The sequence below is a fragment of the Pyxicephalus adspersus genome, chromosome 11 (genome assembly GCF_032062135.1).
Source record: "Pyxicephalus adspersus chromosome 11, UCB_Pads_2.0, whole genome shotgun sequence".
In the NCBI taxonomy this organism is placed as follows: Eukaryota; Metazoa; Chordata; class Amphibia; order Anura; family Pyxicephalidae; genus Pyxicephalus; species Pyxicephalus adspersus.
This window is the reverse complement of record NC_092868.1, coordinates 52,670,126-52,695,065: the sequence shown is the minus strand read 5'-3', so window position 1 is coordinate 52,695,065 and position 24,940 is coordinate 52,670,126. Positions and strand designations below refer to the sequence as shown.

The 24,940-nt window shown below is 38.4% G+C and overlaps 1 protein-coding gene across 2 annotated transcripts in view; it reads right to left on the bottom strand.

Moving 5' to 3' along the window:
- Positions 1–9,002: 9,002 nt before the first annotated feature.
- The window catches only part of MMEL1 (membrane metalloendopeptidase like 1), a 75,590-nt gene continuing 59,652 nt past the window's right edge, over positions 9,003–24,940 (bottom strand). Inside the window, exons 17-23 of one of the 2 annotated variants that reach the window (XM_072427202.1) lie at positions 23,600–23,658; positions 22,866–22,985; positions 22,651–22,784; positions 20,999–21,064; positions 17,906–18,001; positions 14,712–14,788; positions 9,003–12,331 (exon numbers count right to left, since the gene is read on the bottom strand). In XM_072427202.1, coding sequence (XP_072283303.1) covers positions 12,232–12,331; positions 14,712–14,788; positions 17,906–18,001; positions 20,999–21,064; positions 22,651–22,784; positions 22,866–22,985; positions 23,600–23,658 — 652 coding nt within the window. In that variant the 3' untranslated portion in view covers positions 9,003–12,231. Of the gene's footprint in view, positions 12,332–14,711; positions 14,789–17,905; positions 18,002–20,430; positions 20,471–20,998; positions 21,065–22,650; positions 22,785–22,865; positions 22,986–23,599; positions 23,659–24,940 lie in introns of those variants that run through there. The other variant, XR_011922872.1, reaches the window with a different exon arrangement.

Sequence of the window (24,940 nt, the reverse complement as noted above, 5' to 3'; positions counted from 1 at the left end):
GGGTATTGTGAACAACCTGCTGCATTGAGCACTGATGGTAGCAATGAAGCTTATTCACAGCACCTGTGGGAGCAAACCCTGAAGACACTGCTTACATTTTAGAGAACCAATTATTTCATTGTGGTATGGATCAGCAAAGTCTAGTTTTAAAGTTTATTTACTGCCCATTAAGCTTGGCCATAGTTCACCTATAGGCTACATTCACACACCATTCACAGTTAACAGATGACTGACCAGCAGCGGCCAATTATCCGTCAGACTATTTCAGTAATCAATGCAGAAAAAGAATAAAACACAAATACACAAACCACTTAATGATATAAGTAAAATACACAAACCCTCTGGGTGAGGCATTGTCAAACATTTTACCCCTGAGGAACCCTTAAAATTATGTTTAGGTCTTGGGAAATTCATGGTAAAGCCAATTCATTGGGGGTCAATGGGGAAAAAAGCCTCTTACATTGGTGGCAAATTGAGAGAATGACCCATTATATTTGTGGTTAGAAGTTGGAGTGCCACTCCTAAAGACAACGTGAAAGATCATTATAGTCTTGAAGCTGGCCCTTCCACATGGCTTAGGTCCCTGGAACAATTTAGAAATCTTCATATATAAGGTCAACCAGCCACAGTTCAAAGAACTCCGGAGGAACCCAAGGGCTTCATGGAACCTCGGTTGAATAGTCGTGTGTTTGTAAATTCAGGCAAGTTTGATTTTTCTCCCCCATAATAGATGCATCCATCCCAAGGAAGACAGTGGGTTGAAATAAATGGAATGGATAAGCAAAGGGGCAACGCTATTTCTACAAAGGGACACTCCCGTATGATTTAAAAAAAAATACAACACTTCGGCAATTAACATTTAAGTAATAATTGTAGCTTGCACATTTTTGTCCTTGAGAAAAGGCACAGAAAAGTTTTTAACTGCTAAATGACACAGAAAAGTAAAGCGTTCATCCTCTGTAGAACAGCCCCGGGGCCTCATTTAAAGTCTTCTACTGAGGATCAGTGTTATTTTCCTTTTTAGTGTTACATTTTAATTCTTCGTTCCAGTTCATGTGTTCCTGATTGAGCTTGGTTTCGCGATGAGAGCGGTCGTAAATCTAACATGTTTGGCTGAGGGTGTTGATCCTGGTCCAGAATTTGTTTGATTTCTGAGTTTGTTTTTACAACCATAACAAACTGCAACTGATATTACCGCGTTGTTCTTTGTTCCTCTAATCAAATATTTGTACAGCATCATAGCTGGCAGTCGACTTGTGCGATCTGTGTGACTGAACATGGCGCCATCCTGTGTAATATATACAGTAGGCATGTGATATGTTCAGGGAGTGGGAACAACGCACCAGATATTTGAATGAAGAACATAGAAAATGAAGTGACCAATGGTTAGGATATGGTCCAGATATAGCTGGGTGGGTGCACTTCAGTAGACACAATGGTCCTAATGTATTAAAGCTCTCCAAGGCTAGAGAGGATACACTTTAATCAGTGAAGCTGGGTGATCCAGCAAACCTGGAATGGATCTGGTCCAAGACGGAAAACATTTGCCAACAAATGGCTAATGACTTTTAGGAAATCTTTCTTTTCTTTTAGGAAAACATCCATCTTCACTGATGAAAGTATATCCTTTTCAACCTTGGGGAGCATTAATAAATCAGGCCCTATTAAGCGTGCAAAAATATAAAGTATATCTAAAGCTAAAATCCAAAATGTAAGATATCATGGATTTTTATTCTATAGATGTGGTGCCTGCACTAGTTTTCTTTTTTAAGGCTAAATGCATTTTGTACAAGTGTGCGTTTAACTTTCTATCCCATACAGCGATATCAGCCTTATCATTCATCCTTTAATATTTGCCAACCACCCTGCCATTATGTTGGTAAGATAATAAAAAGGGGAGGCCATTGCAGTCTTGTCCATGGGTGACAACCCTGCTCTTCTACAGATGCAGTAGTGTGAGTGTTGTCATCCTAGGACAGGAAATGTATTACTGGCTGGATCACCAAGAGGAAAAAAAGGAGAAAAGGCTGAAATATTAAAATTTAATGCATCAACCACATCTATGGACTGGTCATGCTTTTTTAAAAACTTTCCAGGGCAAAGCATGAGGCCCTATTAGGGGCTATGCATTATAATGCACATAAATACCCATCATCCCAGTGCATTGTGGTATTGGTGCATTGCTATCCACCAATGCCATTGGGTAAACCAGCTTGTGACATAGCAGTTGTCTTGGCAAGATTCTAAACTTTGAACAGAACTTGGCTAGGGCACCATACATAGGGACTTTTTATGGGTTCAAAAATTTCTAAAACAATTCTCCATTTCTTTAGTTTCATTAAACTATTTGACGCGTTTTGATTTGTAAAGGTGGAGACTGCCCAAACCTGAACGTCTGGTTCAAAATCCAAATAGCTCCTTTACAAAAGGGTGGAGCAGCACCAAGAAGCATAAAACCCCCAATTGAATTTAAAAGTAGCCCAATAGTTTGTTTTAACTAACTTGAAAAGACTACCATTAGTCCAAAATGCAAATATATCAAACCGAATGGTCCTGCATCAACCCCAGGGGCAATATTTACTGGGTAACAGTATTACAATTTTAGGACCATACGTTAGATCTTGCTTACAATTGCCTCACCAAGCAAGGGTGAGAATGAAAATTACTTCAACAGTGACCTTTAGGTAAGTTACAATACCTTAAAGTGTGCACCACTGGAAATACCCTATGGACTCTCTTTAGGGTACTCTAATTACCATGGAAGTATATTTAGCCAATAAGTATGCTGTTGTAATGTTGTAAACCCCATGAGGTACTTAGTTTGTAGTCGTGGTATGGTGGAAGAGTCCACATGTGGCTTGAATCTCATTGTTGTACCCTAATTATTCTTGTGCTCATAGATTATCGGGACACTTACATACAATTTAATTTGTAGGATTGAGATGTTCCATGTTGCTTTGCAAGCTGTTCCATAAAGCCCTTTATTATTATTTTTTTTTTCACACTGCAATTAGTTCAATTATAAGCAGACAGAACAAAAAAAAAGAAATGTAATTTGCTTCCCAAAAAAAGATGTTTCCCTCCAAAAATCTGAATGTTGTCTGATGCTCATCCAGTTTATTTCAGGTCCTTCCAAATAAACACATTCCCACCCAATCTGCTTTCAATAAGTGATGACGACAGGCTGGTACAGTCCACAAACAGAAAAGCAAACTATTTTCTTTAAGATGCTATCGGGTTTCTTGGATTATCATTTTTAATTAAAAGTCCTGTTCATTTGTAGATGAATAAAGTAATCCAACATGGCTGTTCCCTTAGGATGGGTTGGTAGGAGCATATTGGAACAGTATTTGCTAAATATACATTACAATTTTTTTTAGAATAAACAAAACTAATAATGACAGTTTTCTGTATTGAATTCGGTATGTTCCTCATTAATGTGTTGTATTGGTGGAATGACAGTATAGGAGAATCTATGTGTAAGGATTTTTAGTCTTTAACTTTACATTTTGGCTATTAGATTATGCCTGCTATAAAATAGCTGTAGTACTTGTTACTATAGACCTGATTTATAAAAGCTCTCCATGGCTAGAGAGATTACAATTTCATCAGTAAAGCTGGGTGAACCAGCAAACCTAGATTGGATCTGGTCCAGGATTGAAAACATTTGCTAACAAATAGCAAATTACTTTTAAGAAAACCATTACAGGCTTGCTGGATCACCCAGCTTCACTGATGAAAGTGCATCCTCTCCAGCCTTGGAGAGCTTTATTAAATTAAGCACAATATATTGACGATTAATTACATTATAATAATCTTTAGCAGTGTTTCTCAACCAGGGTTCCTCCAGATGTTGTTAGGGGTTCCTCGAGCCATTATCAGTTTGGACCTCTCAGGTCAGTTACCACTGACACCAATCATCTTTTTGGACCTAAAATGATATTTTTACAACTGGCTACTATTGTAAGAGGAATTCTTCTCATTGACCACCAGGCTAATGTACTGTGAGCTGTCGATATAGTAATTATAGGAGGGGTTCCCTGAAGACCTGAAAATTATTTCAAGGGTTCCTTCATGTAAAAAAAGGTTAAGGAAGGCTCATCTATAGGCTAGTCTACACACCCAAAATGGATCCAGGTAGATACGCCATATGGCCAAAAGCTTGTTGATGCCTTATCATCTATATACAACTATATAAGCCCACTGGGCATCCAATTCCAAAGCCATGTTTCTCCAGTCTTTGTACTTCTGGGGAGGGCTGTTTACAAGAATGTATTAGGAGAAATGTGTGCCCAGGATAACATTATGCAACCCAAAAAATCTCTACAGTGTTCATAGGACTGATATCAGGGCTTTTTGAAGGACTCCTACATACTATATAACATATCTAACTGGATCTATTTTGGGTCTGCAGACTAGCCTATAGACCATGCTTTTTCAACATTTTTTTTAACACGAAGAAACCCTAAAGAAACTTTCAGATCTTTAGGGAACCCCTGCTATAATTACTATATCTACCCTTTAGTGCATTAGCCTGCTGGTCAATGTAGAGAATGCCTCTTAGTTAATTGGATATGCCTTGCTATTGATGGTTATTCTGTAGAATTGTTCATGTTCATGCAATCTGCTTCCCAGAACTACCTGTACCAATTTTTTAAATTCTCCTAACACCCAGCATTTAAGGAGGACCAAAATAACAGGCAGGAAATTAGCTTGATCAGGAGCCTTGAGTGATTCCTGTGATGGAATCAAATTTTAAAAGTCTTCACAGCAAGGTAATTTAATTATTTTTTACCCCACCCCAAAGCCTCAATTTCCATGAAACACCAGCTGAATCGACCTGCATTGTAGGTTGATAATGATAGGGGACCAAGAAGACAAAATGACTCAAGACTGGTATAACCATGTGATAATATTTACCCTTTGTGCTATGCAGCCATATAGAGCACCATGCCCAGATGACCATGGATGGTCCATCAAGTCATCCCTATGACAGGTGAAACTGTTCCTCCGTATGTTTCAGCCTTTTGACAGGATTTGTTATGGCAAAGACTTGTTTAAAAGTACATCTGCTCCAGACAGTTCACACGCTTTCTATTACCATTTGGGATTTTGAAGAGACATCTTGAATCTTTGGCTGTAGACTTCTCCAGGCAGTAACAACACTTCAAACGGTACCAGTGAGCATCATCTTGGAAGGATGAATGTGTGCCAGAAGTGAAAGAGAGCTTTCACAACACCTGCAAACACTTCATCACAAACTTCCTAAATTTTTATTTTTATAGTTGGGCCGACTGTTACTGCTCTGGTACACGATTTTGGATCCAACATAAACTCTATTTAAAAGAAAATGGTGGAAATTCTTTCTGCCCAGTATGTGCCTAAGTGGAATAGAGTGCACCTCCGCTGTATCAAGCAACACAAATTTGCTTTTGCAAGGTATGGCCTGATAGAAATGTTTTTCTAGGCAATGCTCTGCATGGAGATGGAGTTGGGAAAAATGCTGAACACCCAATGAAGTAAGATGACTGACATGGCAAAAGAATGTCTGTCCATTTAAAAAGCTTGATTTATTAAAGTTCTCCAAGACCAGAGAAGATACACTAACATTGGAAAATGTGGGTGATCCGGAAAACTGCAATGGGGTTCTTAATAATCATTTCCTTTTATTTGGGAAATGTTATCAATTCTGAACCAGATCCATTTCAGGTTTGCTGGATCACCAATGTTCTCCAATGATAGTCTATCTCCTCCAGTCTTGGAGAGCTTTAATAAATCAGACCCTATTTCTATTTACTTACAGTGTGAATGCATTGAGTACGTGAGTATAAAATGGAAAGAATGGATCCATGTTCACATCATCTTTCTCATTAATATCTGATTGTTAACATGTGGCCAAAGCTAACTAGGAGAATCTTTGCCTTTCATTTCCCTTACAATGTGTCTGATTTATTAAAGCCCTGCAAGGCGGGAGAGGATACACTTTCATCAGTGAAATTGGCAGATCCAGCAAACCTGGAATGGATCTGGTCCAGGATTCAAAACATTTGCTAACAGATAGCAAATGCCTTTGAAGAAATCCATTCCAGGTTTGCTGGATTACCCAGATTCACTGATGAAAGTGCATCCTCTCCCGCCTTGCAGAGCTTTAATAAATCAGACCCAATCAGTGGTTCTGATGAAGACCGAGGGTTGAATTTGGACTCACTAAACCCATTACTGTCACTGTTGGCACTGGGATTGGTATTATGTTGTACCAATAGTCTGATTTTCTAGCTGATCTCCAGAAGATGGTGGCATCACGCACCATACGCTACAAGAATACAGTCGGCCCCAGGGGGCACTTCCTGCGCTCACCAGTGCCACTTTTTCAGGTGAAAATTGTGGATTCTGCATTCAGCCTGGAAATTGTCACAATAGGGCTATCGGAGTAATCAAGCACATTTTCCTGTCTGTAATTGCAATATGAAACAAAGCAGAATGCGTTCTGCATCTCTTCAGTATAATGACATGATACAGAGGGGAGCGTGTGAATTTGGAGCAGCTGTAAAAAAACCTTTTCTAGGAATCATTCAACAATCACACAACTAGACAATTAAATAGACCTGGACATGGAGAATGTTATTGCTTTCCTGCCGAAAAAGCTAATTGCTTGGGTATAAGAGACAAAAACCTGGAGCAAGCAAATGTATCTCCTTGTATTATAAAAGTCCAAACCACACGTACCTTGTATTGTATAATTTATACATGTAATGTTTTTGTGTAATCAATAATGAACAACACCGGATACTAAAAATCGCACCAGATTTATTTCTGTTTTAAATAGGATTTACCATGGAGCTATTAAACCTGGTTGCAGTGAATTTCTATAAAAAGTTTTAAAATAACACTTATCCTGCCATCAACAAAGCTGTTGGCAGGGAGGTGAACAGAATGTATACTTTGGTTAGATTACACAAGAAACAGATAATAGTAAAACCATTGCTTGTGGAATTTCAGAGGTTTGCTTCTTGGCATTACAAGTTATCTATCAGGATGAGTAGGAGACTGCTGGTCAGGAGGATTAAGGTTCTTGGACAGGATTGAGGAAATACATAGACATAAACATAATAAAAGCCAACAGATGCCTAAGGAAATGCCAAGGAATGAATGCTAGAGGAGAAAGCCAAAAGCAGAGGTCAGGGAACTAAGACATAGGGCAAGGGAATACAAAACTTGTGTCACCAGCATGTGGCAATGGCTATATGTAAAGGGGACATAAGATGCCCGGTCTTTGCATGGGCTCTGGTTGATGGAATTGGAGTGGAGAGTTTGAGAGCTGCTTGTTGGTGAAAAAACCGGGACAAAATTCACAATGGCAAGGAGGACGAAATATTAATAGAAGACACTTAGCAAGAACAGATATAGAGTACACCTCCTGCCCATATATTAGACGCTAGGGTGTGCGTTGGTAATATCATCAGCAACAATGCCCTGCATTTGGATCCTTGACTGATATGGAAAATCAGCTCTATAATTTTTATTGCACAAGAGGTATAACAGTATATGTATGACTTGGGTAGGCAATCATTTATTTCTGCTTTATGAACCTCCATAAAATGATATGTAGGAGAATGTGCAGGACTGCCCATGTGCCCGCTCATTTGGCTGAGCATTGTGCATATGGGCACCAAGGTGAAGTCATCCCTGCATGTGTCCCATGCAAACATGAGCAAAAACGCATGCACACGCTCTGTAGCTGCATGGTGCCAGGTGTTCACCATTGCTGAGTAGTCTTCTGCTTATTCTGTGTTTGACATTCCCCACAATCTTGGATTGCTCATTGAGACTTAGACTTGATTTCTAACCTGCCTCTTGGACTAATCCTAGTTTTGACTCCCTAATCTGACCATGACTTGTTACTTGACTATGCTCCTGCTTATCACTTTATACTGCACCAGCCAGGGAGTTACTGACCTCAGCCTATTATATCCCACCCCACTTCTGCCTACAATTCAATATCTTGCAAGCCAGCAAGTTGCTATCCTCAGTCTTTTCCTGACCTGCATTTTGTCACTGATCTGTGGTTCCTGTGGTTAGCAAGTTGTCAACCTTGGCTACCACGCTCATTCAGCAGCTCATTGGCTCCTATGGAACCTTTGTGTCCCAAGTCCCAAAGGCTAAAGTAGCTTCCTTCCTTACATCTTGGTTGTTTGCCAGGTATGTGATATTATTCCTCAAACCAAAGCTAACGCAATTAAATGTAGTTGTGTATATCTTAAATATAATATAATGTATATTGTCATACAAGATATTATAAGTACCTGGGTACGACTTGACTTTACACCACTTTCATCCCCAATACAGCACTGGACTGGGGGCAGCACTAAGGGGCAGCCACATGCTTGTTGCAATAAGTAGAGCCCACATGCTCCCCAGCCTTGGCAGTACACCCAGAATTTCTGGAGAAGTCCCACCAATGCCCTCCCACTGCCCACTGGAAACCAAGGAATCAATGGACAAATATGGTGAGCGAATGGCCATTCCCTCAGTACGATGAATAATACAGAACAATTGGAATGTTGGGCAAGTTTAGTTTAAGAGTAGGACATCTTCACTTGGTGAATCTAGGCGGGAGTGAGGCTGTTTTCACAGGGTAAACTATGCTTGAAATGGGTACAAATTATGTTTTTAAATAGAGGAATTGTTAAAAAGTAATTGTGGAGGAAGACAGGGGAAGATGTGGGAGAATGTTGGCCCAACTGGCCGGCCAGAGATTTATAAATTCACCACCTAGAGTCACATCTCCCATGCAGCAAAATTTACCAGTTATTGCTTGATTGTATATCAATTATTGTCTTTATATTAGCTTCTTCATCTGGAAAGAACTGAGATCTCTGGTGGGAATATCTTATCACTGGGGTTATGAACAAAAATTATGAACGATTAGTTTAAGAATAGGTTGGCCCTAAAGATTCCTTCTAATGTATATGGTGAATTAGTAAATAAATGCAGACAGCATACACCATAATCATATCATTTTAATCAAAAGTAATCATTGACACACAATAAAGACACGGTATGCCATCAAAACATAACATAATAATCATTTGGAAAAATAACATACAATACAATTTAATAAACTTTTTTTTATTATACAGATAGCCTGAGACAACACTTATACACAAGATTGTATATAGTCATCTAGATAGAGATTTTTAAACAAAATTATATAGCTTTTTGTATATATATATTTATATTTATATATTTTTTTTCTAAAACAAATCACATTCCAGCAACTACTTGATGTGTTAAAGTGTCCTGAATTTAAATATTTATTTTGGTATAAAAATATTCAGAATTTTTGATTGCACGCTGTGGGTAAGCGGTAGGCTTTGCTTCACCCAATCTATTGGTCATACACAGAAGGTTGATTTCACATTTATTAAAGATAGGGGCCTTCTAATTGATTTTGGATTGATGGTATTATGCTGATCTCAAAAGATAAAAGTGGCCATTTACGTATTATTTTAAGTCTTCCACTTTGCTAATTTAGGTGGTTCCAGGTATGGCCAAATAGGTGGAAGCATCAGGAAAGTTAAAAAAGACTATAGAGGGATTATATTTCCATGCTTACCTTAAAATGGGTGAGTTAGGTCTTTTTAGAGCTTTTCTTAACTTCTATTAAATTAGAAGACAGCAGTAGGAACCCCAATGGAGACTTAGCCCACATGGTAGAAACGCAAAAGCCTTCAATTGTAAATATAAGCAAACCTTAAAATTACATACATATATATGTATATGTATGTATATGTATAAACCAAGATTTATTAGAAAAAAAAAAACGCCATTAGAAAAAAAAAATCTGGATATGTATTAGGGCCATATCACAAGATGGCGCTGTGTTCTCATGTAAAATGTGTAACAAACTCATGCCATCTGAGACATTATTGGAGTTTTGTTACACATTTTACATGAGGACACAAGCACCATCTGCAGGTGTCCAACAATAATGCACAACAGTTCAGCAGCAACAGCAAAGGACCCTCCATAACCAACTCAAAAGTTCAAAATACTTTAACCTGAAAAAAAGGAGAGAAAAGATATACAGACTGAGTCCATGTAATTTTTTTTTTCCTCTTTCAAGTAAATATTTCAAAATAAAACACAATTAATGTGTTTAATATTTAGTTTTAAATTCTAATTTTATTATTAGATTTAATTTAATTTATTGTATTTCTATTGAATAATGTTTTAAAAGTTAGCAATGAGGGACACATTTTGCAACCCAGTTTAATACTTGGGCCAAAGCATTTTTCTGTATTTTCAGGGTAAAATAAGTTTGGTAAGATTGGTTTATATTCGAGTATATACGGTAGTTATAACTTATTACCCTTCAGAACCAATACATTCTGTTGCCTACATTTTCCATAATTTTGCTAGTAAGAGAGAGGTAAACAGTTTATTATATTTTTTTCAATAGATTTTTCTATAGAATTATGTTATATATAGAATTCTCTTTTTATTGTTTCAAATGTCTGTATGTGTTTTTAATTCTCTAATTCATTTACATTTGAAATACTTCTAAACAAACAAAGCCTAAAGCAGCAGTTTGTAGTACTGGTCAGTAAAAAAGATTTATTTACATATACCCAGGTTGAAATTCTGAAGCGCAAAATTAAAACACAAAATCAAGAAATGTAAAATATGTGTAATTGGTTTATAATAATTCTATGAATGTAAATTGCACAAAAAAGTAAAAATAATCAAAGAATATCTTGGATTCATTATTTTTTCATAATTTTAATTTTACAAAAATATCATACAGAGTTTATCTTTTTGAATGAATTTAACTGTGCTAATAACATTTAGCACAACCCCACCAGAGCCATCTATGGGGTCTATTTATAAAGCAGGGAATCTGACATTCACTGAAACATTCCAGTGAATTTTCCAGGTCCATGTGTTTCAATGGCAGTAATTGATTCTCCACTAGTGAATGTTATATTCACTGCTTTAGAAAAAGAAAATGTAAAATTGATTGACATTTCTGAATGCCATATCCAGACTGCCAGTGGGTACAGGAAGTGAATTTCATAAAGACATTCAATACCACTTGATACAATTTCTGATCCCTATCCCATCACTTTGGGGATTCTAATTCTCATCAAAAAGAAGTGCATAAGTAAACAACATTTTTAGTCATATCTCCCCTTTTATATTTCCCTGAAAAAAAATTTTTTTTACTTACATTTTTTTTTAAACATACTGATCTTCATAGACAATGAAAGTCACACCAGACGGGTGAGAGCAACACAGACATACAACATAATATCAAAAGCCGAGTCAATTTGAGGAAAAAAATACATCTCTTTAAAATTAGTATTTGAAAACCTGACAGCAGTAAATTTTATAGATTTTGTTTAAAGTGTATGTTTGAGGGAAAAAAAAACACATTCAGTAAATTTCTGCACTTAAGTCTCATTTCCGCATTTCTTGTCTCTTTCAAAAAAGTACAGAAACCTATCCGATAATGTGCCAGAGATCTGGTGAGCTCTTTTCTTTCTGTAATGGGCTTTGTGGATGCTCGGGGGCGGATACAGGGAGGAGCAAAGGGTGCCCTAGGCACCTCCCCAGCCAGAAGAAGCCTCCACAGCCAGTGTTGGGTGTTGAGAGAGGGGTACTTAAACAGTTCTGCACAGGGACCCACTGTTGGCTATGTCTGCCACTACCTCTGCTGGGGGTGTTTTGTGGTCCAGCAGGGGGAGTTTGTGAAGAGCTGACAACAATACACTGAATTTAAGAGCAGCAGAGGCAACGTTGTCAGCCCCTTACAGGAACTTAAAAGCTCAATGAAGTCATAGCAGATTAACAGATATTAAACACCTTATTAAACACAAACCATAGTGAAATGTTTGTGAACTGTGGAAATGTGGTGCATATTTTTTTTCTAACCCAGACATACACTTTAAAACTTTTAATGATAACAGTCAAGCCATTAAAACAGTCTTCTTTCAACACAACTTTACTCCCTAGGGCATACGGAGCTGTTAGCAATAGTAACAATGAATTTCACTTGTTCAGCGGAACCCTCAAACAATATCACTCTAGTTTGTCATATTTCCTACTCCACACCATGGCTCTGACCTGAACACTGGGAAAAGCCAGGCACCTTATTGGCTAGAACTGTTCAATATTTGTAAGCCAGACATTCTCAGACTGGTTTTTTGAGGATCACAGAATAGATTTCGTCTACCAAACCCGACACCTCTCCACTGGATGCATTTTTGTGCCTTTTTTGCAGTTGAACTCTTCGGAGAAGGCTTCAAAGTTTTGCAAGGATCCCATTACTCTGAAAATGAAAATGTACACATGGTGAAAATGTTCAGAATCTGCAAGTATGGTAAGAGAAGATTTGCTGCATTTACAACACACAGAAATGCTTATGATGTAGTTTATTGACTAGTAAATTGGAATAAGAGTATCCATTTGACCAAAATTTTGGTAAAAAAATTGCAGTTTTGGTAAGATTTCTCCTATTTTTCAAAGTGCATTGCAATGTTTTTTTTTTTTTTACTGTGGAACTCTTGGACTGTTGGAATTCCCACCCACCTGCGGAGGAATAATGCCATCCTCGCTCAGCCAATCAAGATGACCAATGATGAAAACAAGAAAGAGAAGAAGGAAGAAGCCAATGGCTTCCTCAACAGAACGGGACAAGTTAGTGTAAACAGGGTTTGCTTCTGCTTTATGGCTAAAGGGGACTTTAGTTGACTCCTGAGGGTCATACAAACTACTCTACCCTGGACCTGTTTACATGCCAAAAATAGTCTATGATTACCCTCATTATTAGTGTTAGGAGGCATTCTTTGGGCCTACAACCCCAGGGGATGCCACACTGCAGGAGGGCACGTGCAGCCTATTCCCTCTGGCGGCCGGGCTGCGGTAGCACCGGGGTTTCAGGATCAGTGCTCTGAGGGTTGCAGCATCCCTGTTCCCTGTAGCTGGGGTTTTTCCCTCAGCATCCTCTGCACTGAGGCTGCACAGCTGAAGGGAATTGAGCTGTGTGCAGTTGATTAGCAGAGTGGTTGCTGTGTAATCCCAGGCTGTCATTGGCTGCTGGGGCTCTGCTCCCAGTATTCTGTGCCTGGTATAGCATCTGCTGGGCTTACCTGTGCTGGAGTAATTTTGAGTGTTGAGTTTTGAGTCTGAGCTGTGCCTGTTCCTGACATTCCATTTGAACTCTGCCTGGACTGACCTTTGCTTGTGACCCCAACTCTGCTTGTGCCCTTCCCTTTGTACCTCGCTTGGTGGACTGATTTCCTGTGTTTTGACTTCGGCTTGTTTTTGGATTTCCTGATAATTCTGTACTGTTTATCTGTGGGCTCCTAGTCGGCTGCCGGCCTGTCTCCAGACACCATCCCTTGCACACTAAGTCCTGGAGGCAACCCAGTGCTGGGAGACACAACCAGTCTCCCGAAGGCTGAGCGTGGGCTGCTATAGGTGAAGACTGCTGCGTTAGATTGGGGGAATGGTGTCTGGGGAATACTGGTACTGACCAGCCCTTACAATTAGTTTCAAATAGCCTGATTTTATTTAAGCTCCCCAAAACTGGAGAAGGTAAACTTTCATAAGTGTAGCTGGGTGATCCAGCAGGTCTGGAATGGATTTCCTAAAAGTAATTTGCTATTTGTTAGCAAATGTTTTCAATCCTGGACCAGATCCACCAGCCTTGGAGAGCTTTAATAAATCAGGCCCAAAGAAAGTAAAAATAGAGAAAGAGGTAAAATAAAAAATTTACTGAGCACAAAAAGGGAAAAATATTCGCTTACAATGTCATCTAACAAAATTACCTGATTATTTAAATGCACAAATTTGGGCAAAATAATTTAAACCTATTTTTGCTTTGGCCAGGAAGAGAACAGCTGGCAGTAGATTTGGGCTACTCCTAAACCATAGGTGCAGGTAAACGATTGGAGATCTTTGACGAAATCTTGAAAAGAAAACTTGGAGGGTAAAAGGGGCTCTTTTTATAAAACAAGGAATCTGGCATCCCTCAAACATTCCCTGGTGGGATTCAATTACTACTATTGAAGCACATAGACCTGGAAGATTACCACCAGGGAATGTTTGAGAGAACATCTTATTCCCTATTTTATAAATAGAGCCCTATGTTTTCTTAATTTCCAGATATGAATTCCTTAAGACAGGGGTCTGCAAACTCCGGCCTTTAGGCCAGATACGGCCTAGCCATTAGTTCGTTCTGGCCTAATGCCCCCTGGCCGATCCGGCCTAATGCCGGCCAGCCAGATCTGCCAGGGGGCTTTAGTAACTACTGGAGCTGCCAGAGCTCCAGAGCCGCCGGCGTTGATACTTCTGCCGCCGTAGTAAATAGGGGACGTTCCCTGAAGATTTCACTTCAGGGGCGTTCACTGTGGTGGGTGGAGCCATTAGGGTGGGACCCAGAGTCTGGCCTAGTGTGCTCCCGCCCACCCCTGAAATGGCCTAGTGGCCATAAAAATTTGCCGACTCCTGACAAACAGAATTACTTGGAAAATCTGAAGTTTATATAAGGGGGTTCTGATCCTTCCATATGACCTCATAAATCATGACGGAAAAAGTGGGTAATTTTGATGTTCATTGACTCTGCAGGTAATTGTATAATGACAGCTATTCATTGTACCTAAGGTGTTGTAATAAAAGAATATATTCACAAAAATGTACCTACTTACCTGTATTTAAATGGACTGTGTACATCTGTCTTTATAGAGTGCCGGGCGTATTCTGGGCGATATGATCCACACCAAACCTGTGTAGAATTTTCATTAATATAATTGTATTTCCATCACATAGAAAACATTTTAAATTAAAATTACACTTTATTATTTGGAGTACTATTAGAATGGTGCAGCAACACGCGGACACTGAAGGTCCAAGAATACTGGAACACTCACACTGCAGGCCCAAGAGTACTGACATGCTGACATTGTAGGGCAAAGAACATTGACACACTGACACTTGAGGTCCAGAAACAGCAAAAAACGCTGGCACACTGACACTGGTGGTCCAATAATATTGGTGGTCCAAATATAACTGTAGGGCAAAGAATACTGACACACTGACACTGGAGGTTAATACTGATACTGGTGGCCTAATATTGTTATCACACTAACATTGGAGGTCTAAGAATACTAATACACTGGCATGGAATGTACACAGGCATGGCGCACTAACATCGGATGTAAATACCAACAGTCGGAACTGAATTACACAATAACAGCTGTGGTTACGGAACCATGTCATTCTAACACTGGGGGTCCCATTGTATTTCCATTCTTGTAATAGTTTTTAAACCCAAATTAGCCCCTTTTTAATTAAATAGAGTTGTTAAAAAGAGAAGAATTGGTAAAATCTTCCTGGAAATGCGTAATGCAAAGTAGTCAATATTTAGCTTAATACTTTAGGCTCTTCACCCTTGGAACAAAATGATTACATGTAATGTAGTTGCTTTATTTTGTAAATCGTGAGCAATTATGAATTGTGTGTAGTCTCCGACAGTCCATGATGTTCCAAATCTCTGCTACTTAAGAGTTCTATTATTTTTTCTTTCAAATCGTACAAGGTTCAAAGCTAATCATAACCCACTCCAGGCTGTCAGCTGATTCACTGCTTAAAAGCTCTGTGGTGTATAAAAAACTGACAGGACAATCAACTGTCTGGTAAATATACAAGATTAATATGTTAGGCAATTGTTTTGGTTGTACAGAATGGGAAATAAAAGTATCCAGCAGTAAAGGCCAGATCAAGCCACTTAGATCATTAGTAAAGGGCTTCTGGCAAAATATATATTTCATGCTACATTCTGATATTTCTTCGGGATGGGAGCAATGGGATATCTCTGCCAGAATTACAAGTGCCACCTGAATGCCAGAGCCAATACAAAACCAAAAAGGATGTTGTACTGTAGATGGGTCCTGTCTCAAAGATATATAGGTTGGTATTATTATTATTTAAGTTGGTCTTATTCGACTTGCTCCTTTTTTTTGCTCCTTTGAAGAACTCAAAACCCATCTTTTCAAACTCATCCACTGCCTTCTTCTGTGTCTAAAAACCCTCACTACTTTCCACCATTCCATATCTCCCCTCCTATTGTGTGATACCTACCCCAACTCTTCAGGGCAGAGTCCTTTCTTCCTCCTGTGTCACTGTCTCTCTCTGTCTGTCATTTGAAGCCCCTATTTCATTTACAGTGCTGCATAATATGTTGGCGCTATATAAATCCTGTTCTATAATATTAATAATAATATGAATTTTAATAATATTTCATTTGAATGACGATAGTGACTTTATTATGACAGGACAAAGCATGGAGTTATCATGGTTACTTGGTCTATAAGTGACATAAGATTTGGGTATTAATGTTAACCCAAACATGGTGTTCCAAAACTGAGATTTAAGAATTAGGCAAGCTCCGTATTTTAGGAATCTGTATTTACCAAACTAAATATTTGAGTTTGAGTACAAGATTGGACCATACACAACCCATACACAGCTGTTACCAGCTTTATCTACTAGAGACATTTATGATTGTGGTTTTTACTTTTGTAGTTTGCAAGAATCTGAGAATGGACAAGTGCTCATTGACCCCTAGAACCTATAGAAGTAGCAAGTGAAATATTAAGCTTGGGAAGACTGATTCTTTACATTTGGATTTTGTTCTTCAGCCTAAGCTGGTATAACCAAGAGGCCATAATGGCATTTTCATCAAACCAACTCATAACCGGTACAGTGGTTTGCTGTATTGGGTCCTACAGAGTCAAAAGCCACCTTTTCTGAGCTAAATGATTAGTATGAACTCAAATGATTTACTATATAAATACCCAACATCTCCATCGTTTTAGGGTCTTTTAATGGATCCAGGGTCCATTAAATCAGTACAGATTCTCCACTAAACATTAGTAAGTCCTTTTCTGAAATATGAAATTCAGTTTTGGGCACCATTTCACAAATAGGACGTTGCAGAATTGGAAAAGTTCAGGAAAAGCAACAATAAAAACGAGGAGCACCTTCTTCTTTAGTAAATGTTGCTCCCAAGTGTCATGTTGAACCAAGCCACAACACAATGCAACCACGCCCACAAAATGATTCCCAACAGCTTTCATTCAGTCGGTAGCATGGTTAACCCAGCAATGTAATAATAGGATCAATTGCAAGCCTGAAAGAGAGTGTCATGCTTCACACGAGATACTAAGCCACAACTGCACAAAATATTCCCAATAGCTTCCATTTGGTTGGAAATATGGTTTAGCCTGCTGTATAATGGTATGTTCAACCACAAGTCTAAAATGGGGTAAAAATACAGAAATGGCCCATATAGTTACTGTGTTCCAAAAGACATGGGGGTTCTCTTCCCACCTAAAAAAAATCAGGTCTACTCACCACATATGCAAAGGCTTTCTTGCAGTAAACTTTGCAAATGTGGATTAAATTTACACAGAAGCTACCTCTACCCAATTCCGTGAATTACCTGAATTAAAAAGTCAGGATTTATTTCTAATTTAACAAAATCTAACTGCCTAATATTATCAAAAAGAAAAATTGCCAAAGAAAACAGATCTGGGATAGTTCCAATGGCTTTTGGATATCAGGATTTGTTTTCCCTGGTAAAGAAAATGTATTCATATTAATAAGAGCTGATAAGTTCTTCTGGATTAAGTGTGGGTTTATGGTTCTGAGGATACAAGAGTTTTTTTTTAATTTTGCATTTTGCTTAAACTGGATGGACAGATTTTTTTTAATCCAAAAGTCACCTGTAATGCAAATTAAAATTTAGAAGGTGATTTGCATATAGGTATCCACTAAAGCCCAAAAGTTTGTCATCCCCACATTCAACACATTCCTTTTTAATTTTTTACAGTTGTATTACCTGTGCAAAATTCAAGAAGAAAAGCTGTTTGTGTGTTAAATCCAGCCCTGGTAGTTTCGGCTCTTTACCATGTCTCTCCACCCATTTCAAATATGCCTGGAATCGTAATATCGAAAGAAAAAATCAGATAGGATCAGATGCAATATGACAAATGACAGAAAGGGCAGCATGAGGGAACAGTCATTATTTCATGTTGAAATGCAATATGGAACAGTATTTCTCATAGAGATGCAGAATCCCAGGTTTCCGATGCAAAATGTGATTCTTTTTTTCCATTACAAAGAGATGTTGTTTTAATGGAAGATCCATCCTTCCCTCCAAGAGAATATCCATTACCATTTTTCCATTTGATCCCTATTATCGTGTAATTCAACTGCCAAGGCCATTGCCCCAACCAGTGGTATAAATGACCTTGTTGCTTGTAATAAAGGAGATAAACCATCTAGGGGTTATTAGTCAGGCATTGTGTCTCTCTATGTATAACTCAACTTTTGTGTGAACTATTCAAAGGAACTAAAGCTAAGGGATATAGCAATATAATAAAAAATTAAAAATATTTGCTGCCGAACATCAGGGGGTAGATCAGTGTTTCTTAACCAGGGTTCTACGAAATTTTAAGATTCCTCCAGAGGTTGCTAGGGGTTCTTTGAGCAATGAGTAATTTGTGTCTCTCGGGTAAGTGTAACTGGCACCAATGATCTATTTGGCTGTCTGAATAGGTGGTAGCCTGAAATGTAAGAGGCTTTTGTTATTATTGTAGTTGATTTCATTGATTAGTTGATTCGTAGTTTATTCCTGAGGAAGAAAACTTGATAATGAGGCTTAAAGAGAAACTAAACTCAAAACTTCCAAAAAAAAAAAAAAAATCCACTTACCTTCAATACTGCATGGCAGTCCGATCCATCCTAAGGTGTCTTGCATCTGGTCCAGTGTCGTCTCGGCATCCGTCCCAGAGCCGGTGCTCCGGGCGCCACTATCTTCTTCTCTTCTTCCTGGTTCTTCATCCTACATCACCTGAGCCAGGCGCAAGATTGGGTGATGTAGGATGATCACTGCGCATACGTGAGGTTGGCAAATTTTTCTATTTTCGTGAAAAGGCTCCTTCTGCGTATGCCAGAGATGCTTGGGAATGCGCAGAAGGAGCACCCAAGAGCCTCCTGGGATACGTGACATAGGTATCCCGGGAGGCGTTGCGTTCCCTAGTCCTAGGCTATTGAGAATTAAGGGCGGTGCTGCAAAAAAAAAGGTGTTGCACCTAAAAAAAAAAAAACAACAAAATTTTTACCTTACATAAAAGGGTTTTGTGGATATTAAATAATGGGAGGTGCCTTAAAAGTCCAGCATGTTTTTTTTCTCTGAAATTACCCCTTTTGTCATTAGACACATGAAAGTGCCCAATGTGGTCAGATTGTAGCAGAACACAGTAGGAATTTGTAAAAACTAAAAAAAGGGGAAAATTGTACACCTAAAAAAGTCTGCACAGTTATATTAATTTAACATTCTGTTAAGATTCTCATTGAAACCCACAGAAGACCAGTTCTGCTCACCCAATATTGGTGGAAACAAACACACGATGGGCTCTCTAGGACTGGAGAGGATAGAATATCATTAGAGAAAACCAGAAATCCTGGAATCGATTGAAACCAGCCAGAAAACCTGGAATCGATTTCTTAATATCATTTGCCATTTTTATATTGTCAATTGTTTTCAATCCTAAACCAAGTCCATTCAGAGGTTTGCTGGATCACCCAGGTTCTTCCAGTCTTGCAGCGCACTAATAAACCCCCCAAAAAACTCATGGTGGCTTCGAGAACCTATTGGAAACTGGTTCATTGTGCTCATTTTTATTATACTCCCTCCTTATTTAATTCTTTGAGGATAAATCAGACTTGTACTGAACAATAAATAAGACTTGACTTTAATATTTTAAGATGTCCAAGAAACTACCATTCTCCATTTTATGATAATTCTTCATTATTTTACTCTGTGCTCAAATGATTTGTGGCAGGGCGTAATATGCCAGTGGATCTTGGGAGAAATATATCCAAAGATAATGTATTGAACTGGCAACAGTTCAGGAAAGATTCTTTTCTGTTCCGGCATGGCTGCACAACTTCATAAAGACATGGTTTGGCCAGTTTGGTATGGAAGAACTGAAGTGGTATGCATAGTTCCTTACCCTTAGTCCTATTAAACACTTTTTTGATGTAACACAGATTGAGTGCCAGGTCTTTTTACCCAACATCAGTACCTGACTTCACCAATAGCCTTTTGGTATAATTGGCACAAAATTACAAAGACAAACCTCAAAGTCTTATAAACAGCTTCCAGGAAGAGTGGAGATTTTTACAGCCATATGGGTGGGCCAACTGCCTTGGTTTTTGTAATGGGATATCCAGCAAGCTTATATAGGTTTGATGATCAGATGGCCATTCAATATATATTCATAACTTTGTATTAAGTAGATTTAATGCCATACATAATTGAGGAAAACACAGGTTTGCTTTCATGCTCCATATACTTACTTTTTCTTTGCTTCCCTGCAGTTCTAATCAGCAGTAGAAGCTGAAAGAAATACCCAATAATTCTGAGTATAGTGGGGCATGTCAATTATCTCACATGGCATGGGTGGGTCAGCACTGTCAAATAGGGAGTCCATTGCTTTGTATTATCCTTATGGACATCTTAGCCTACACATGGCTTTCCAACACTCTTAGTGGTTGAACAGATAAATAGGGTAGCAATGGGAAGTTGTGTTAATGATGCTGGACAGAGGGGCAATAAAGTCAACCTATTTCTCTGCATGGGCAATACACAGGATCACTATTCTAAAAAGAAAAAAATGTTTTAGGAGACCCATCTGTTTTAAAAATTATATTAGATAAAAGTTTAGGAGAGTACGAGAGGATGAGGAACAAAAGCGAAAGGGATGAGTGGGATCCAATAAGCTGACACTGTAACTAACGCACATTAAAAAGTGTGTCCGATTTTTAAATACCGAGACAGACATTAATTATTGTGACATCTCAATGTCACCACCAGCAATCTTGGGCCATTTTCCAACCGCAGAAACAGAGAAAACTCTCTTCCTACCTTGTAGGCTTGTCGAACTCCTCCATTGTCTGCAATATTTTCTCCCAGCGTGATGATACCGCTAATCTGAAAGTGTAAATTTCTTTTATAATTCATTCTGTCTGCAATATAAAACCTGTCTTTAATTTCATGGTTTATAGAGCCACTGCAATAAAATAGGAAAAGATTCGGCATATTTCTATCTTGGGAAAAGCAGAGACATGAGCTTAGACATAAAAGCTTCAAAGTGGACCTGTTGGCACCCTATAAAACACGGGTTGTTTTGGAACAATGGACAAGGCTTTGTCTGCTGAGATGTGATTCATAAAGGATGAAAACATAAATTATTCTGTGTAGCTTTCTTTTAAAGGGAATCTGAAGACAGAGATATACAGGTAAATGCACGCCCATATTACAACTGAGGACTGGAACCTGGACTGTATTTGCCAATTTGGGTCAGTGCCTAGTGCACCAGGGCTCAAATGAAATCACCAAACCTCCTAAATTGCAAATGGCAATACCATTAGATATTTGCATAAAGACAGAGCAAAAATGTAATTGGAAGGGGTACAGGAGGTCATGAAGGAGCCAGACTTTTGCAAGTTTTTAAAACTATGGAAGCAAATCTCTCTAAGAGAAACATCTCATCTATCCCATCTAAATCTTTTATTTAGGCAGTTCCTGTAAAAACTACAAGTGAAAAGTAAATCTGCATATGCAGAAGATGACATTTCACCTCCAAATATGTATTTCAGCAGTATTGTTCATAAAATAACCACATACAAAAGAGGCGGAGCTGGTACAATGTGGTATCAATATCCAAGCATGCCTAGGGCATGTTATTTCCAAATGAGGCCTTGCATTGAACATGTCAGTAACTGAAACAGAAGACAAAGGACATGTTTATTTTCTAAAACTTAAATCAAGGTGGAACTGCTTTTAATAGTGGGATACCAGTGCCTTTAGGATCCTTCAGAAGTCAACACTTTCTGGAATCTTGGTCCCCCTTTTCAATCCTTGGTTTTGTCCACTAGCCCCTACAACCCTGCTCTGTCTTGTAGTGATGTGGGGTTTGGTCAAAAATCAAAGAATTCAGTAGAGTTCTTTAAGCACCAGTACCCCTGTAATACAATAATTTTGAGATCAGTATAATGAACTTCTTTGCAAAGAGGGTACTTTATTAAAAAAATCTTTGGTTCCAGCCACAGAGTCACTTTGAAAACAACCACTAGACCAGTGTTTCTCAAACTTTTTAACATAAAGAAAGTCATTGACCATTGACCAGGGACCTCTCCTATATTTACTATATCCACAGCTCACAGTACATTAGTGTGGTGGTCAGTTGGAAGATTGGATCTTACATTGATGGCCATTGGGAAGAATGTCATCCTTACAGAAAGACAAGAAGATCATTGGTGTTAGTTAAACTGACCTGAGAGGTGCAAATTGCTAATTTGCCAAGGAACTCCTAGCAATCTCTTGAGCAACCTGGTTGAGAAACACTGGCCTAGACATTTTTCCTCTGAATTTAATGGTATTTCTGTCTGTCTCTAAAGGTAAGATTTCCTTGACAATACTATATAAATAATTTTGGAAGGAAAATTAGTTTAAAGATCTTGCACAGCCAAAAAAAGTACTTTATGTTAAAGTACTTAAAGAAAAAAAGAACTTACATTTTGTCCACCAGCCAAATCCCATGTATAGTTGCCGTACTGGTAGACCATACAACGAGATTGGTCCTTAAAGTGCATCGCTGAATAATTACTCCACCAGTCGAACATGTTTCCATCCTTGTCAAAATTCCTGCCTGTGTATAATATTTAAATTCAGTTATTTTAAGATCTTAATCATATCATTTGTTCATCAATAAATGTACTCAGTAGGTTACCATTATCATCAAATCCATGAGTGATTTCATGACCGATGACCATGCCGATTCCACCAAAATTGAGTGCTTGAGGTTGATATTTGCTGAAGAATGGAGGCTGAAGAATTCCAGCTGGAAATACTGCAAATCGGCATAAATGTGAGAAATCAGTTCTTTAGGAACTTTTTTAGTGAATTTAGCAGGCATTATCTTATTCTATTACTTAATAAATCATTCTAGATACTGATATAATACCTAGTACTGCTCCAAGGAATAAACACGGACATGTTTGTCTAAAGGGATGTTGGAGGATTGGCATCTTTGCTACAACATTGCAAAAAGCTAAATTCTGTCCAATTTTTTCAGTACAATTCCTTTTCTATATACAGTATATTAAGACACAACAATATTTATTGTTGTATAGTTAAAATTATTTTAATAATTCAGCAGGCTTTAAACCGTCAAGGCAGGAAAAGTAACACAACGTTTCTCTACAAAGTTGGCGTTGCAGCAATGCCCATGGCAGCCCCACACAAATCATATTTGTCTGTTAATAGAAAGTCCACCACCGAAAGCTGTTTTGTAAATGATTAGTGCATATGGATTAAAGGTACAGTTGTCTTGAAACGAGCACCTTCCACAAACACAGAGACACCGCCACCTTCTGGCTGGGCCTCATTAAAACCTAATCACATGATTCACTGCCATCTGCTTATAATCAACCATGTCAATGTTTGAACATCATATTCACTTACCAATCTGATTTCTATTTGGTGAATAGAAAGCATCAGCTACAGCTGCTCCAATGATCCAGCTGCAAAAAAGTTAAATTTAAAAAAAGTTAAGCAAAAAAGTTAAAGTTAAATATACAAATGCAGATCTGAGAATAGATGAGCTTAGTAGACATTTTCATATGCCAGGATCAGGAATGCCCAGGAATAATCCTTACGCAAAGAATTATCAGTAAACCCACTGATAACAATAAGTGAGATAAATAAGATAAATAATAAAATTTTGGGAGGTTTTGGTAATTAAAAAGTATTTTTGGGAAGATATACACATCAGACCAAAACATAGGAACAAATGAGGAGGAAGGAGGGACAGAGATAATTGATTCAATTGAATCAACATAAAAGAACATTCAGTATCAGGGGTTTTACTAAAAGCAACAGTGCAAAATTCAAACTTTATACCCCCCCCCCCCCCCCCGAAAAGTGAATCCTTATATGATATCTGTAGGTACCTAAAATAGATACAATATTGGGTCCAGTGCACATGTATGTATATATATTTTAAAGTTTCTATAATTACAAACTAATGTTTATAAATTTTGGCACACCTGCCAGACCACGTCCCCCGTACAGCTCGCAAGCTCTCCAGACACAACCCGCCCATTCTCTAATCTCAGGCTTAGACCTACAATGGGAGAATGGGCGGGTTCTGGTACCATGACTTCACTATGGGGGAAGTTACTTCCCCTTTAACTGACACATGGCTACCAGCGCATGCATGGTCCAGAGCCTGTAAATTTAGTGGTCCGTAGATCTGAAAAGGTTGGCGACCACTGCTTTAGATTGTATCTTTCTAATTGAAATGCTACATGATCTTCTCTAAACAGAGCAGAGACAGAAGAGACATATGGTGAACATTCTTTGATGTTCAGCATGTGTTTTTTTCAAATTTGGTAGAATGTTTTTTTTTAAAACAGAACAGTAAAAGTTTGGTGAATGTTCTTTGAAGTTAGGTAATGTTCTTCAATTTCAATCAACCCAGTGTTCTTTTTGAACCCTCCTAATGTTGGTGGTTAACAAATCTTACAGCTCAAGAACATTCAACACTGAACATTCAAGTGGAATTTTTGTCTAACAATGGGGTTTGACCTAGTATGTGCAACTCACTTCCGAATTCCAGCACAGGGTGCCGCCATGTTTCTTCTGTTCTTCCTGGTAAAGACGATCTCCGGCCATTTTGACTGGCTGTGCCTGGATGATGTTTTAACCAGGCATGTGTAAGGGAAACTGGCATCACTGGCATGCATAGCTCAGCCTTGATACCAGAAACCTGGAGCAACCAGGCATGTAAGACACAATATTGCA